At 35.0% G+C, this 16,533-nt stretch overlaps 1 protein-coding gene across 1 annotated transcript in view; it reads right to left on the bottom strand.

The window, feature by feature from the left end:
* The window catches only part of LOC121415680 (ubiquitin-conjugating enzyme E2 Q2-like), a 31,323-nt gene extending 16,812 nt beyond the window's left edge, over window positions 1-14,511 (bottom strand). Inside the window, exons 1-3 of the mRNA XM_041608982.1 lie at window positions 14,172-14,511; window positions 6,681-6,785; window positions 3,149-3,250 (exon numbers count right to left, since the gene is read on the bottom strand). Coding sequence (XP_041464916.1) covers window positions 3,149-3,250; window positions 6,681-6,785; window positions 14,172-14,333 — 369 coding nt within the window. The 5' untranslated portion in view covers window positions 14,334-14,511. The remainder of the gene's footprint in view (window positions 1-3,148; window positions 3,251-6,680; window positions 6,786-14,171) is intronic.
* Between the last annotated feature and the right edge of the window lie 2,022 nt (window positions 14,512-16,533).

Raw genomic sequence — 16,533 nt, 5'->3', positions numbered from 1 at the left:
ACTATTCAGACTCAGGGAGCTGCGATGCGAAATGTTACTGCTAAGAAATCTTCCCCAGAACTTTGAAAATCTACGTCAAAGTCACATTTTACACCAATGAAATGCCCTTCTACAGTCCATATTACTGAAACCTGATAATTTGCAAGCATTAAAAGGAGGAATTATGACCTCTATTTTGACTCAAAAAGACCGATTTCCAAATGCATTAATACACATAAAACACATAGGTGAGTACATCACAGTCCCACAAGTGCATTTGTATGTATGTTGATATTTGGTTTTTTTGGAAGCTGTCTTGAAAAGACAGCTACTTTCTTTCTTGTTTATAAATGACTTCTTAAACCACTCTTAAGGAGGTAAATACTTTGGGAAGGCATTTTAAAAGATATGAAATGTGAATTTTTTCCATCATTTTGTGAAATATAGGGAAGAAATTTTCTCACTGTTTTTTTCCAGATAACTTGCCACTTTCTTATTTTTTTTCTGTCATTTTTTTTACAGTGATAAAACCATTTATACAACTTCCCATTGAATATGCCTGATTAAAGAACATGTTTCTACTGAATAATAATAATTTCCCCCATTTTTTCTGATAATTTTGTCTTATTCATTTTTCTTACATTTTCTTTTGTTTTTTCTCAATTTTTTTCCTGTTCTTTGTTTTTTCTTACTTCATTTTTTATTTGTCTTATTTCACTTATTCATTTTTACAATTTTTTTTCAATATACACTGTACTATTCTAAAATTATTTTTGTTTATTTCCCCCTTTTATACATTGTTCTAATTCTGCAGCATATTTTTTGTGATTTTCTCCTGCTATAATATGCTGGAAAAGAGAAAATAAACTGGATTTGGGGCCTGCATAATCTAGGTTTTACGATCAAAAAGGAAGGAAAAATCATTGTTTTGTAAATCAATCTGAGTTTGCTTTATGCACTATTTATTTACTTTACCATTATGAGTGTGTGTCTATACGGAGATTAAAAGTCCACACAACCTGGGAGCAATACAATTCTTTTATTCTCTTTCAATCATTTCATATTCACAATGATAGAACAATTTATATATTACCACAAAATAAGCAAAGTAAAATAACAGCAAGCACGATTTACATACAAGATGTACAAAGAATAGTGGTACGTGGTAGTGACTGCAGAATATTTCAGTTTGTTTTATTCATTTTTAATTAATGTTTTTCTTTATATTTTTCGGGCCACCAAACTTTACTAATGGGCCACCAAAAAAAATTATTTGAAGGTTTTGGTGGCCCGAACGGGCCACCACCAAAAAAAAGTTAATGTGGAGCCTTGACATACATCTATGAGTGTGACTTATTTTGGACTACATGTATGTCTATAAGTTTAGAACAAATTGTGATTTTATACAGTAAAATGGGCCAAATTTAATTCAAATATAACAGTTACTGGTATAGTCATTTGCATCCCATAATCTTTAACACAAAGGAATTATAAGATCAAGCTCTGATACATCTACTTGTACATGTATGTTTATGTGAGACTATATTGTAGTCCCATATATGTATGTGTTTAATAGCATTTATCAACATTTTTTTCTAAATAAAACCTACATGTAATCATTCAGGCCTTAGGAATTGACATCTGCCAAAAAATCCCAATCATCATCCTTTTTCCCAAATAATTGTTTGTTCTGTGATGTCACTCGCACGACATAATGTGACTTGTGTGACAGCACTCAAGGGTGTCTTTTTATAATGTAGGAGTCTCCAGTAGTCCAGTTGGCAATCTTATTTGCTTGTTTAATTTAGGACCTTACATGTATGCCCCTTACATTTTATCAACTGCAAATTAGACTACGAAATTCCTTTTAAGTAAACTAAAATATGGATGATGTATTTTTATGACTCGTGTGACACATTTCGAGGGTGTTTTTAACTTGAAATATTGTGAAGCTCGATTAAAAAAGTGCAAACAGAACATACAAAAATGATGTTCACAGATAACAGAACACTTTTTTCTTTCAATAGTGTCATTAAATAAGTTACAAAAAGACATACTTTTTAATTCAAAATTGACATCTTTTTAGGATCATGCATTCTCTCGGTCATTTGTATGTGAGAGGCAGTGAAAAATTAGATTTACACCTATAGGACATGTACCTCGCCAAGAATAAATAATATTCTTCATTGATTGGTTCAACTTGAAATTTGAAGACTAAGGCGTCTAGTTACATGGAATGGCTGAGCTGGTAAAAGCAGTGAATATGCATAAGGGCGATTCCAAGCATAGGCAGAAATTATCAACAAATCAGATCTGGATCAAAATTTTCAATTAAAACTGATGTTCATAAATACAAAAGTTTGGGTGATCACAATTAGCCTCAATTTTTTTTCTTACCCATCTCCTTATAGGAGAATCCGAACCATACAAAAAACTATATACATGGGACTATATTATCTTTTTTTTTTTTTTACTTAATTTCAATTTCACAGAAAATTATTGTTTATTTTGTAAAATTTTTAGTTGGATAATCTGAAGATCACCATTTTACATTATATTTAATAAAAATCAAATATAAGTTGCGGGAAGGGTTCAAAATGTCAAATTTGTGGTACTGGATAAAGAGCAATGCAACTGAACGTAATGCGAATGACCACAGTTTCTTTTCGTATCCACAAAAGAAACTCAAAGTTGCTTCAGAAATTCAAATGTCTTATCAGTCTGAGACTTCTATGTAAGTAATGTTTTGCAGGTATTGAAGTTGGTAAAAAAATAATTTGGAAGAACTACATACATGTATTAAAAAGTACTCAGTCAATTTTTTCCATGTCTTTTTTGTGTAATTAATGCGACTGACAGATTTTTAGGACATCATCCACAAAATACAGCATACAACCTTTCTCTGATTGTGTTAAAGACTAGGTTGTCAAGAAAAATTGACAGTATAAACTTGACAGAAAGACTAGCCCCTGTAAAACTGACAGCACCAAGTATAAGAAAGGAAATGTATGAAAGGAAACGTATAAACTTGTGTAATGCGACTGACCGTGGAATCGCTCATAAAATCGTCTTTCTGTAAGTAGCCAACAGCTGTTTCCATTTGTCAATTTCACTTTTTAAATCCGGTCTTTACTATAAACTTGAAGGGGGTGGAATATTTCACTCTTACCTCTGGTGGTAAATGTCGTTCCAGATGAGGCAGGCTGAGTGGCAGATTTACATTATGTAGCTTACACAGTTCACACACTAAATGTTTCACGTGCCGTAACAGCTGTCAACAAAATTCAAATAGAAATTAATTTGATTATGATGTAAATTCAATCCAAACATTTTATTTTCAATATTAAAAAAAGTAAATGTACATTCAAATTTGATTCTTAGCATTTACATGTACATAAAACAGGACATCATAAATTCTTATACTGTTCACGTTACAAAGTAAGTGATAAATAATTGGTCAAGAAATTCTTCTTACATGTACGTTATTGTACAGTGTAGATGTAGATACATGTAGATGGATAAATTCGAACACGTATCATGCTACATTTACATGTAGAATGGGACAAGTATTTCAATAACAAAATGTAGAAACCATAGAGGGTGAATCTGAATGTTATCAATGCAAAACCCCTGATCAGGTTTTTTTTATTCTTGACCTTTCGAAAAATGAGAGGTCTGAATTTCAACTTTGAAAAATACTCTTACATCTGAATCGAGCCAGAGTTGAGCTTTCTGCAAGCAGAAACTATGCATGTAAACCTCATATACTGATATGGAAGGCGAAGTGTTCCAAAATACCCCTGATCAGGAGTTTTAACCCCTCATCGCGGGTTTTTTTACTCTGCGCAAGCAAGAATGAGGGTTTTGCAGGTTATTTCAGTATATTTTGCGGTGAGTACTTCTACATGTATGTGCATGTGTTCATGTTTGTGTAACAGTTAGATATTTGATAGGCCTATTCAAAATTTGAAATTGTCACTGCACATCTCAGTAAAGAAGTACATGTAAATTCAGTGTAGGCCTAATTATATAAATTTATAAGACTGCATGGATTCTTTGTCCCCTACTTGAAACTGGACAGAAACTATTGCATGTGCAAAAATACATAAAACCCCTGATCAGGTTTTTTTTAATTCTTGCTTGCACAGAGTAAAAACCCCTGGTCAGGTGTTGGGGGTATTTTAGAACATTTTGCCTCCCATATTCTTATTTTAATTTGACTCTGCTTATTCTGCCCACTCTGATCTGTTTAGTACAAAATCAACATACATGTATTGGAAATGGATTTTGGTTGTCTACATGTATTATGGATAAACATTTGATACAAAATTAATAATGACTGTGACCTTCAGTGTTACAGCTACAGTGGACAGCAGTGGTCAAACCAGTACATGTACAGCACAGAAGTTTTCTAACCACCATTCATCATGAAAAACACTGCTTATGTTAAAGCTAAATGACAGAAGTTGCAGCAAAACACTGATTTCGTGAGAAAGTCTGTAAAACCAAGGTCAAGTATTAATATATCATCATCGATCTAGATCTGGTACAGTTACATAAACTGAACTTTGTGAAATCATAAAATCTCGGTTGAAAAACAATCACATTGAAGGTCGCCAACACAGATACGCACACGTGGGACAATGTATATTTATAACATTATATTGCTGGAATAAAGACTACATGTAGATGGAAGTGCCCGAATCCGCGGTTATTTCTCAGCAATTACATAATTTCTTCCAGAATCCTTCAGCACATATTTTTTATTCATACAAACAGACACTTGGGTGGTCATTATATTGGATTCTGTAAAAAGTCATTTTGAGATTGTTACCACAACTGGCATTTACAGTACCTTTAATTATGTCCACCACCAATTTAAAATAAAAAGTGTTTCAAAACTATAAACAAAAATCATTAAACTCCTTGCAAAGAGAAATTGCACTTATTTTTCTCATTTCATTTGCATAATTAACATTACATTAAATTCTTAATTAATTTAGATCCAAAGATTTACTAATGAAAGATTGCTATTTAAGACCACTAACTCAGCATGAAAAAACCTATGTAATACTGTGAAATAGCGGCCACCACAAAAATGGGTCTAGCTGAAACACAATTGACCTGATACCCTGATGCAAGTTATCAAAAACATACCGGTACTTGAATATCTTCAAAGTCTGGAAAACAATGATTCTGTCTACATATAAATGGGCACTTCCAAGCAAAAGTGGACATTTTCCAAAAATTTATATTGGTTCTATAGATTTCAAATCTGGATCAAATTTTTCTATCAAAACTCATATGGGATTTCATTAATACAAAAGGGGAACATAATTAGCCACAATTTTTTCTCACGCATCTCCTATTTGGAGAATCCAAACCATACAAAAAATTCTATACATGGGACTACATGTATGCATATGGTTTGATTTAACAGAAAACTGTTGCTTGTTTTGTAAAATTTTCTTTTGGATAATCTGAAGGTCATCATTTTACATCATATCAAAAGAAAATTTTAAAATGTAAGTTCATTTTATGTTGCCTGTGTGTGAATACTTCAGATGTCACTCCATAACCGTCACTCCATTAAACCGGATATGGGTTCATGTTTTAATGCAGCAAATTAGAGCTAGACCAACATACATATGTAGTATCCAATCAATAACTCAACATTGTGATAGCCATTTAAAGTTCACAGAGTTTGAGCAATATGTTTTCGCCTCAAATATGCATGTCCATTTTACGTCACTCTGTAACTATATGAATATTCATATCTCATTAATTCAGTGGATCAAACTAACAAATGTTATTTTTTTGAAAAGTGGGTTTCAGCAACTACTGTCAGGCACCATTTCTTTGCAATTATCTAATTAATATGGGTGATGTCTTTGTTTGACTGCTAAAAACTTGGAACTAAATGTCACTCTGTAACCGTGGAACTGCCCAAATGTAACATAATCTCCATGATCTTAATAGCTGGTAAGTAGTACAGTGAATCTGCAATTTGATGTTCACAAAATTGGCCATTTCCAGAGCAAATTCTCAGCTACATGTAGCAAGCTAAGAAAATGCATGAAACTGTGACTGCTGCGAAAATTTGCAACCTTTTAGAACCGAAAGTAAACTACAAGACTGTATATTAATGAAACATTTACACATGTATAATACATGTATAAATGCATGAAATTTTGTTTGCATTTAACTCACTTTAAATTGAAAAGCTAGTAAACTACAAATTTTTGAGGAACATACACTGTATTAATATTAATTTTGACGTTTCTAATATACATACAAACAATAAAATGATTTGCATTGACTTTGTACCGGTACTTAATATCACATTTTTTAGCAATCAAGCAATCATGGGGAGGGGGTGTTTGACTCCCCTCCTCCCCAGTTAACGAAGGGGTAGATCTAAGGAAATAATAATAATGGCCCATTTTAAAATAATTTCATAGTATTAGTAGTAACATACCCGCTGCCTAGCTGGCAGAAAGGCATTAGAAACTATGTGTACATGTCAATTCCCATTCCTGATGGTTAAAGGCAGAGGGACGTTAACTCTTGCACACTGTACATTTCGCATAGCATGCACTCGAGCCAACACCCTTATGCCAGCCACATGGGAACTGAAAATTGCTATGCATTCGTGACTTAACCCTTCTACCAGCAAAGCTACGAACTGTTGTCATACTTACCAAGCAGTCTGAACCTGTTACATCAGCTAATTGTTCTATCACTGTTGAGATAACGGCATCATCCACCTCAGAGAACCAGACTGGAGGCGATGAGGGGTAGGAATCCTAGATACAGAAAAAAACAAATAATGATGGGATTCATGTTGTTAAAGGTCAAGTCCACCCCAGAAAAATGATATTTTGAATAAATAGAGAAAAATCCAACTAGCAAAATGTTAAAAAAGTTCATCAAAATCGGATGTAAAGTAAGAAAGTAATGACACTTTAATGTTTTGATTCTAATATTTTTCAAAAAACAGTTATATGCACATCTCAGTGACATGCAAGTGAGACAGTAGATGTATCCATTACTCACTATTTATTTTGGTTTAACTGGTGTGTTTGTTTGACCGAGAGTCTATTATTTAAGTTAGATCTCAATCTACTTAATTACTAACTTTTACTGATGTGTTTGTAAGTACGTAGACAAGACTAGTCTTGAGGTAAGTTGAGGACTCCATGATGATGTTTTTTTTTTACATAGATCTATATATGTAACAGGTCAAAATGAACTGTTTATTGAAAATTCATATATTTTCATTACTCTTAATCATTTGTCTGTAAGTAATAGATGCCTTTACAGGAAGTGCACAGGAAGTAGTAGAAAGTAGAAATGTTTAACAATCTTCATGCTTTTTAAGAAGTATGATTCACACTCTTTCTGGGTAAGAGTGATGCTAAATGGTCTTTGGGTCAAAACATCACATTCCAGAGCTATGAGCTTGTAGGACGTAGATCATTATGGTCAAGGCTTTAACATCTGTGAATGGAAAGTGATATCTGCATAAAAGGGAGAAAGGATTTTGCTCCAATTCACTCCTGCACTGCACCCCATTCATGGGGCAGGCAGAGAGGCTTCTTCATTTTCGGGTCAGAATTATAGGTAAGATATTTGTCTTATTTTGTCGATTCTGTTAGTTTTAAACAATACATGTAGTTAGGCCCGTTTCGGGTACACGTGTACACGTGTACACGCACGGTCAAGTCAGTGCACGTGTACTAAATTCCATCACCGTGTACACGGTAGCATCTGCATAAACAAGCTCACAGCCTCACATTAAATCTTAGTTCTCAGACACTGCACATGTTTTAATTACTAATATGTCAACATATTTCAATTAATCCAGAGTGAGTTCACTTCCAAAATCGCCAATTTAATCCACATTCTTTCTGGAGACTCACGTTTTTGTACCACGAAATCGGCACGAAATGGGTCTTCTCCGGTCTCAAAAGCTCGAAAGCGTTGCTCAATCACACTCAGAGTCAATTTGAGAATCACCAATTGTGATAGCGATCATCGCTACAACTTACGTGTTATACGCTCGCACACAAGCCTACAAACAAACGCTCTTCAAATTGGCAACATAATAATGAAAATTAATCGATAACTTCAGTTACACTTATTCTGCAGCGATCTGTGCATGCATGTACGGTACAGTATACAAAATGCGCATCCACCGAGCGTCGGCGATAGCTAGGGCCCTGCACTGATTTTCTTTTGCATTCTTTATTAATTTAATGCGCTGCTAAGCCGAGTAAAATTTTAATTTGCACCAATTTTTGTGGATTGATACTTCAAACTTCTCAGGTAAGCTTTAAAACCGTGACTTAGGCTATATAGACCCCTTTTTATGACATATTTTTTTATTATTGATGCGGGTCCGTGTCGACATGAAAACAGAACTCGCTCTCACAGTGTTTACAACGTGTACACGTGTACACGACCGAAAAACACGCCGTGTACACGTGCATCAAAAATGGACTTTCAAAACGGGCCTACATGTAGTTTATAAAGTTGGTTAACAATGTATTTTCTATTGTTCGGAATAAGAGGTTAGGTTATATTAAAGTGCTATATATCTTTGCTAGCATAGCATATTTGTCTTATTCTAAGGGGTTTTGTGAATTAAATAATTAATTAGTTATGCATCTGTCTTTGTTACTTCAGATGATTTTTGTGATATTTTATATTAATTACTTGTACTTGTATACTTGATTGTAGTATGTAGTTATAAACATAAAATGTGTTCGGTTCTAATCGTAAAGTAAAGCGATTTAGTAAAATGATCTTTAGAGTTGAAGATTTTGGTTAAATTGATTTTGGTTATTGAATTGTAAATTCAATGTTTCAGTTTTGTGTTTTCAGAGTAAAGGGTGACAATAATTGCTTACTATGTGTAATAATTGTTACTTTCCTTTTAAAGGTATTTGACATGACATTCGTGTAGCGGGTGAGGCTATCACGAGAGGAAATATGGTCCTCTAGGCCAGATTGCCAGGGTGAGTGGTTTTCATTTGTAAACCACTGTATTTCAATGCTAATTTGTTGGCATATTTTAATTGTTTGGTAAATTTCACTTAAAGAGAAATGCCAGTAGTTGCAGTAAACACTGATTTCATGAGAAAGTCTCTAAAACCAGGCTGAATTGTCAGTATATCATCGAGGATCTAGATCTGATACAGTTACATAAACTCAAGTTCGTGAAATCTTGAAATCTACCCTGAAAAATGTTCACACTGAAGATCACCAACACAGATAGGCACACGTGGGACAGTGTATCATTATTGCTGGAATAAAGACCCGACGGAAGTGACCGAATCCGCGCTTATTTTGCTTATATCTCAGCAATTACACAATTTCTTCAAGAATCCTTTGGCACATATTTTTTATTCATACAAACAGACACTTGGGTGGTCATTATTTTAGATTCTGTAAAAAGTTATTTTGAGATCGTTACCAATACTGGAATTTATCTTTAATGGATGTATTTCATTTATTTGTTGGAAGAGTTATCCGTAACGATGGAGGAACTGAATTTGTGATTAGATGAGTTTAATTCAGGCAATATAGAATAAGTTTTAATGAAGGGATATAGACAACATGTTTATCATTTATTATTACTAGTCTACTTGACATCATATTGATGAATGTTTTATCTTAGAGTCACAAGCAAATATGTGTATATTTCTATTTTGTGCATTTTCAAACATATATCATCATTCTAGTTAATTGTTTTATTCTCATTGGTTTTGCAGGTTTTTTTTTTTCTTTATCTTTTGTTCCTGTACTTGGAAATTTTGGAATTTTGTATATAACGACTCATCGATATTAAACGAACCGAAACACAAGGAATGGTGTCGTGTGTCATCTTTCTACATCAGTTTCCGCGTGTTACATATACAGTGCGTATCAAAAAAAAGTTTACACTTAGAAAAAATCCTGTAAAATTATATATTTGTAATATCCTGACGATTTTTCCACATTTTAGCATTGGTACAGATCCATTTAAGCAAATGACGATATAACTGTCGAAAAATATTTCCGCTTGAGTGAGCACCACTTAGTTTTGAAAAGTTGGTGAAAAATGATTTGCGCAGAACTTTGAAATAGTTATGCGAATAAAAGTAGACCTAAATCATAAAGAACACGTGGAAATTAGCAAGTAAAATTGATATGAAGATATCTTTTACCTTTTTAAACTTGTTTCCTTGCCCAAAACACTTCGAAGAGTGCATTGCGCCCCATCCCACTCCCCCACACACCGAGTCCATCGTGACGATATTTGCTTTACACTGAGCTGTGATTTACATGAAATGGCTTAGGCTTGATTTTCATTTTGTTAATCATTGCCAAGCTTGGGAAAAGTGTGGAGAAACAAGCATTAAATGAAAAATGAAATGTAAACCAACTTTAAATGATAAAAACTTAGTGAAAAATGCTGGAGATGTCTGATAAAAACTTTTGTTCAGATTCAGTTATGTCCTCAGATCCAGCTGGCACAAAAAGGGTAAAGGTTGTGCTTACTAAGTGTTGAAATTTCAAATTTGGGCGGCAAAATTGTTACAAAATGCTTGAATGTATCCGTTTTATTTCAATTGGCTAAAAGTGCTAGGGAAATTTATGAGAAATGCTTCACAGGGCAAGTTTGATTTCGACCTTTCCCCTTGACACAGCGTGAAAACAAGCATTTCTGCGCAAACAGATTTCTGCGAGCTTTACAAAAATGGACAGTGCTCACTCAAGTGTAACATTCTGTCAAAACTTTTACCTTCATTGGATAGATGAGACCCAAATCCATAATTATATGTGAAAAAATTACCCACATGTTGTATATCTTTTAACTCCCAGCGCTTTTTCAAAGTGTAAACTTTTTTTTGATACGCACTGTAGATGTAAAAAAAAAACATCATCATGGAGTCCTCAACTTACGGCCGGGGGTTCAAGATTCACTGATGAAGAAATATATTTCTTCATCAGTGAATCTTGAACCCCCGGCCATATAAACCCCTCAAAATAAGTTCTGCAACTCAAGTTTGAGTGCAAATAAATTTCTTAGTGTGCCATCATCATATGTGAAAGTGGTATCATCGGAAAGTATGATTATTCCTCTTTACGATCATGTGTCATTTGCCATGCTAGTGTTATCATGAAATACACAGACATGATAAATATGCAGCAATGTGAAAAATGAAATGTTGCAAAATTTGTTGCCATGTCATGTTTGAGTTCTGCAACTCAAACTGCAAGTTTAAGTGAGCACTAATAAATTTCTTAATGTGCCATCATCATGTGTAAAAGTGATATCTTTAGAAAGCATGATTATTCTTCTTTACAATCATGTGTCATTATTTTGTAATGCTAGTGTTCTCATGAAATACACATACATGATAATACGCAGCAATGTTAGACATGAAATGTTGCAAAATGCGTCGTTTGCAATAGCGAATTTCCAATTGTTTCGAGGTGCATTCACTGTCGCCTGCATGGTAGAAATTCTATAGAAATGGAGACTCTTGTTAGAAATCAATGCATTTTGCAACATTTCACTTCTGACTTTTCTCGATGTTCAGGGTGATTGCATATTCCATGATTACATAATCACAGCAAATGGCATGTCATTGTAAAGAAGAATAATTCAGCTTTCTAATGATACCAGTTTCATCTTTTATACTTCATTATCCAAAAAGATATCATCCCCCAAAACTGAGTTGCAAAACTTTTTTTGAGGGGTTTATGTATAAGATACTTGTATGTACAAGTCTAAGAGACACATGTACACAAAGATGGATTTCTCTAGGAAATACTACAAATACTAAAATTAATGCGTGATTATGAATAATTAGTATGTACCACTTATTTATAATCATTTATTCAATTTTGGTATTTGTGAAATAATTTTTACCATAAATTGTTCTTCAAAACGGCATCGCTAGTCGGATGTACATGTACGTCATCACGAAACAGTTCAAGGGTCAGGCCTATTGTCTTTGCTTTGTTGACAAACGGATCGAGGGATCTACGGGACATCGGGTCTGGTAAGAAACATCTAATTTTTACCATTTAGCCAATAGTGAAATAATTTGTATCCCTTTATACGCATTAGGCGCCTGAAGGTTCATAGATAAATAAAATTTGACCCTACAAACCGATTTCACCCTCTAAGTCTAACTATGGATTTCCTAGGGAAATCCAACTTTGTGTACATCATGTGTCTCGTATATATGGCCGCACCCATGGGTTCAAAGCATCTCGCGTGCGAAGGAATATCAGTCGTATGCATGCGACACACACGACACTGTATCAGTCGTATGCATGCGACACACACGACACTTCTTAAAGATTCTGGGCTTTTGCCCACATAAAATATTACCTGTGATTTTATATATCACATTCTGCTATGACACTTACCAAATCATTTAGATCCTTCCGTGACTTCTCCTTGAAGTTTCTTTTAAAAAACATGTATATTTTCTTGATCTTTGGTGAAGATTTTACGGAGATGAAAACTGATCAGTGTGGATATCAATTTTCGCCTAAAGAGGGCGCGCGATTTATATTCATATCAAAAACATGACAAGGGAAAGACTAGGCACCTACACTATTTTACACGCAAATTGACGCAAGGCATTACACGAAGTCCGTGAAGTGTCCAATCTTTTCATTGTATAGACTTTGGGATACCGTATACGTATTATTGACGTTCGTTAAAGCTTGTACTGCTGGTTTCTTTCCAGGCACGTATATTATTTTCATTTTTTTTTTATTAGTCATCTTTTTAAATTAATTGCAAATAAGTGTTATCATCACCAATAATAATCTTTATGTTTTTGAAGGTATTTCATTTATTGGTGCCCATAATTAGTAAATCAATCATAAGAATTGCGCATTCAAAGAATTTAGATAGTTATATTACCGAGGAGCTGAATCAAGGTTGTGAAATTATTAGCGCCACCAACGGGCTTCCTTGTATTTCCGTAGAAGAGACAAGCGAAGTCACTTTCGAGGCCGAGGTAAGCGAAATTTGCTCTTTTTTAATGATTATTATTTTTAAATTATTTTCATATTTGTTTAATGTATTGCTACTTAGCGGCAAGAGCCCCAGTGCGTAGCGAGAAGGAGTTTCGGCAAATATTACTTCAGCAATGAAGCGATGTTTGCCGACTACTTTGAAATCCAGGGTCAAACACGGTCTATTGTACAAGGTTAGTATATAATCATTATATACTAACCTCGACCTCGTACAAGTCAATAGACCGTCCTCGTACAATGTGTGAGTGATATGGCCGGGGGTTCAAGACTCCATGATCTACTCCATGATGATTTTTTTATATTTTGACATACCGGAATATTTCTTCATCATGGGTCATGGCATGAAGAAATATTCCGGTAGGCCTATGTCAAAATATTAAAAAAAAAATCATCATGGAGTAGATTACTCAAGACTAATCTAGTAAGAGTAAGACAAGACTTGTGCCGCGTCGTGTAGTTTGTTATAGGAATAACGCATTCTCCGGAGTTGTTTAGCGAGTATGCAGTGCACGAGAGGTTTCTTCTGAGCATGCGCACTCCACACGAGCGGGAGGCGAGTGTGGAGTGTGCATGCGAAGAAGAAACCTCGAGTGCACTGCATATCGCTAAACAACTCCGGAGAATGCGTTATTCCTTTAATAAGATGGCTAAGTAATTTCAAACGCAATTTTGAGCACCTTATATGAGAAAGAAATAATGAAATAGATCTAAATCAAATATCAAAAATTTTGAAATTGCACTTATCGTGGGTTAGACAATTTGGGAGCGCGAAATTTGCACCGGCGTGCAGGGATAGACACTTTTCGCGAATGATCACGTGGTACGCTTTGACCAATCAGCTTATATATCAGCAAGCTGCAAATTATTTAGCCATCTTATAATTTGTTTTCTCTCTCTCAAGTCTACATTTGTAAATTGTAGGCCTATTTCTGTTTCTATTCTAATACTAATCTAGGTCCTAAAATCTATAGTATTAATCTCTCCTGCTGCAATGAAAACCTGTCTGTTTATTGTCAAATTCATACTCATGTCACGTTTTCAAGGGGGAGATATATGGGATAGGCGAATAGTCTACAGCCTACAGGAGCATCATACTGAGCAAAGCTAACCTTTTGTTTGTTTATATCTTTTCATAAACTTACTCTGAAATTGCAGTGTATGATAAAGACTTCGTCATTTGAACCGATGAACTTGCACGTCAATTCATCCATGTTCGCCGACAGGAGTTGGAACCTCTCATTGTCTTTCGGGAAATGCGTCTCTAAAAGCTGGAGTTCTCTCTTCAGAGAGGCAACACACGACATTTTGTGGCTTTTAAAGGTAGCTACGACAACGTCAAATCACGGTCTCTGTCATTTGCAGCGGCAGAAGATCCCCTTTCTCTGAGTGCGAGAATTAAAGCGACGATCTAAACAAAAGTTCCCATTGAATCGCATTGACCTTCGTGAAGATGGCGGAGAATCTTTCAATTATAAACACAGAGGGAGCTTTTTAAGAAACACCAAACACGACTGTGCAGTACAGCTAGCTGCGCCTGAAAGTATTATCTTGCATTTTCTTTGTTTCAAAGGTTGATGATATAGCCATTGCCAATTAGCATGAAAATATCAAATAAATCATGGGTGGTGGGTGCCCCACGGCCCACCCTCGAATTTCGAATTCTGCATAGCAGCATATTCGAGAGGGTAGTCTAATCCTCCCGACTCCCTGCATGTAGATTATCGATAGGCCTACTTCCTCGATCATCTAGGGGATAGGGGCTTTATGAGGGCCGCACCAAAAAGAAAGGGGTGGAGGCCGGGTGGAGGTGCCCAAAACTAATAGAAGGACTAATTATTTAGGCCTAAATCCTTAGTCTGTTAGCTTAATTGTTTATCCATCTCTACGTAATAGAATATCCCTTCCGGCCCCTACAGAGAAATTTGGAAATGAGCCCAAAATGAGCCTATTCTGTGACAATAATTAGCAAAAAACAAACAAAAAACAAAAAAGCCATCATCCTGATCCTAGTCTCTTTCCTTCTTGACGTACGGCCCAGCTTTTTTCACTCATCAGCTCACTTTTATTGCTCTCGTTATCTGTCCGCTAGGTTAATATTAAGTGCACATTACAATTCGAATTTACTTCCATATATCTCTAACTGATTCCATAAAATAAAAGCAAAAGTCATCAAACTAAACACTGAAAATTAAAGGTCAAGTCCACCTCAGAAAAATGTTGATTTGAATCAATAGAGAAAAATCAGACATGTGATTGAAATCCCTTTCAAAAGCGTCCATTTCAAGTCTGCACATTGTGACTCTTCATCCGTCTGATTGAGTGCCCCATTTGAATATGTGTTTTTTTTTTGGCTCTCATAATTATGTGCTATTTTCTCTTTGTTACAATTTGTCCTTCTTTTTCATTCATTTCCCTTTTTTCGCCCCTGGAGGGGGCACATGTGCATTGCAGAGAAGACACAATAAAATATTGGGTGACTAAAATTTATTCAATTGTTATGCCTAAAACGCTGGGGTTTTAAGGCCTTCATCTCACGGGGCCTCGGGTGGTAATAAATAACCCCTCCAGTATACTTTTCCTTATGTAACGGGGCCGCGGAACGGGGGGTGGGGGGGGGGGCTTCAGCCCCCACTTTTTTCCAAAACCGTACGAAAACGCAAAAATGACCATACGATTGTCATTTTTTGCATGAGTCAGCCCCACCCCCAATTTTCGCTCACTCCCCCCACTTTGAAAACCGTTCCGCGGCCCCTGATTTACCTAGCCCGTTCTATACCGCCGATAAGGTGCTCCGCGATACTTTGACCATGCTCTTTCTCTCCAATTAACAGACCGGATTTTTCAAGGGGAATAATTGTCTATACCTTTGAAAAAATTACAAAATCAGAGTTTTAATTAATAATTATAATGATGACAAAAATGATAATAATAATAATAATGAGATAAGCGGCAGTAGAAACTCACCCTTTTTATATTAGGCAGTTTTTCAAAATTCGGTCATGAGAGCTAGAGTTCATCTGTATTGGTTGAAAAAAAAATACATGTATTTAACACAAGAAAATCTTAACTAAACACAAAAAATCTCTCGAAGATTTTTTTTTCTGTTGAGATCGAATTATTTTCAAAATGATTCACTTTGAAAATAATTCGATCTCAACACAAAAAAAAAAATTTCGAGAGATTTTCTTGTGTTAAGAATATTTTTTTAATCATAACTTTGTGATCTTTGAACCTAAAATGTATGTTTTATTTCAAAAGGGTATTTTTATTTTGAAAAAGGGCATTTTCTATGAAAAAAGATTTTTTTTTCCCTATACACGGGGATTTTGGGGGACCTGGGAGTGCCCCTTGCACCCCCCAGTTCCTCCTCCCCTGGACCAATCACTTTAAGTAATCATAGATGAAAAAGATTTGTATTATGTTCGCTAGATAAAATTATAAAAGCTCCAGTACTGAAGCGCGAGGAAAAATACTTGTATATTAAAGGGATTGTCCGGGCTGAGA

Source organism: Lytechinus variegatus, chromosome 5 (genome assembly GCF_018143015.1).
Source record: "Lytechinus variegatus isolate NC3 chromosome 5, Lvar_3.0, whole genome shotgun sequence".
Taxonomy (NCBI): domain Eukaryota; kingdom Metazoa; phylum Echinodermata; class Echinoidea; order Temnopleuroida; family Toxopneustidae; genus Lytechinus; species Lytechinus variegatus.
The sequence above is the reverse complement of the archived record's forward strand: the minus strand, read 5'-3'. Positions and strand labels throughout refer to the sequence as shown.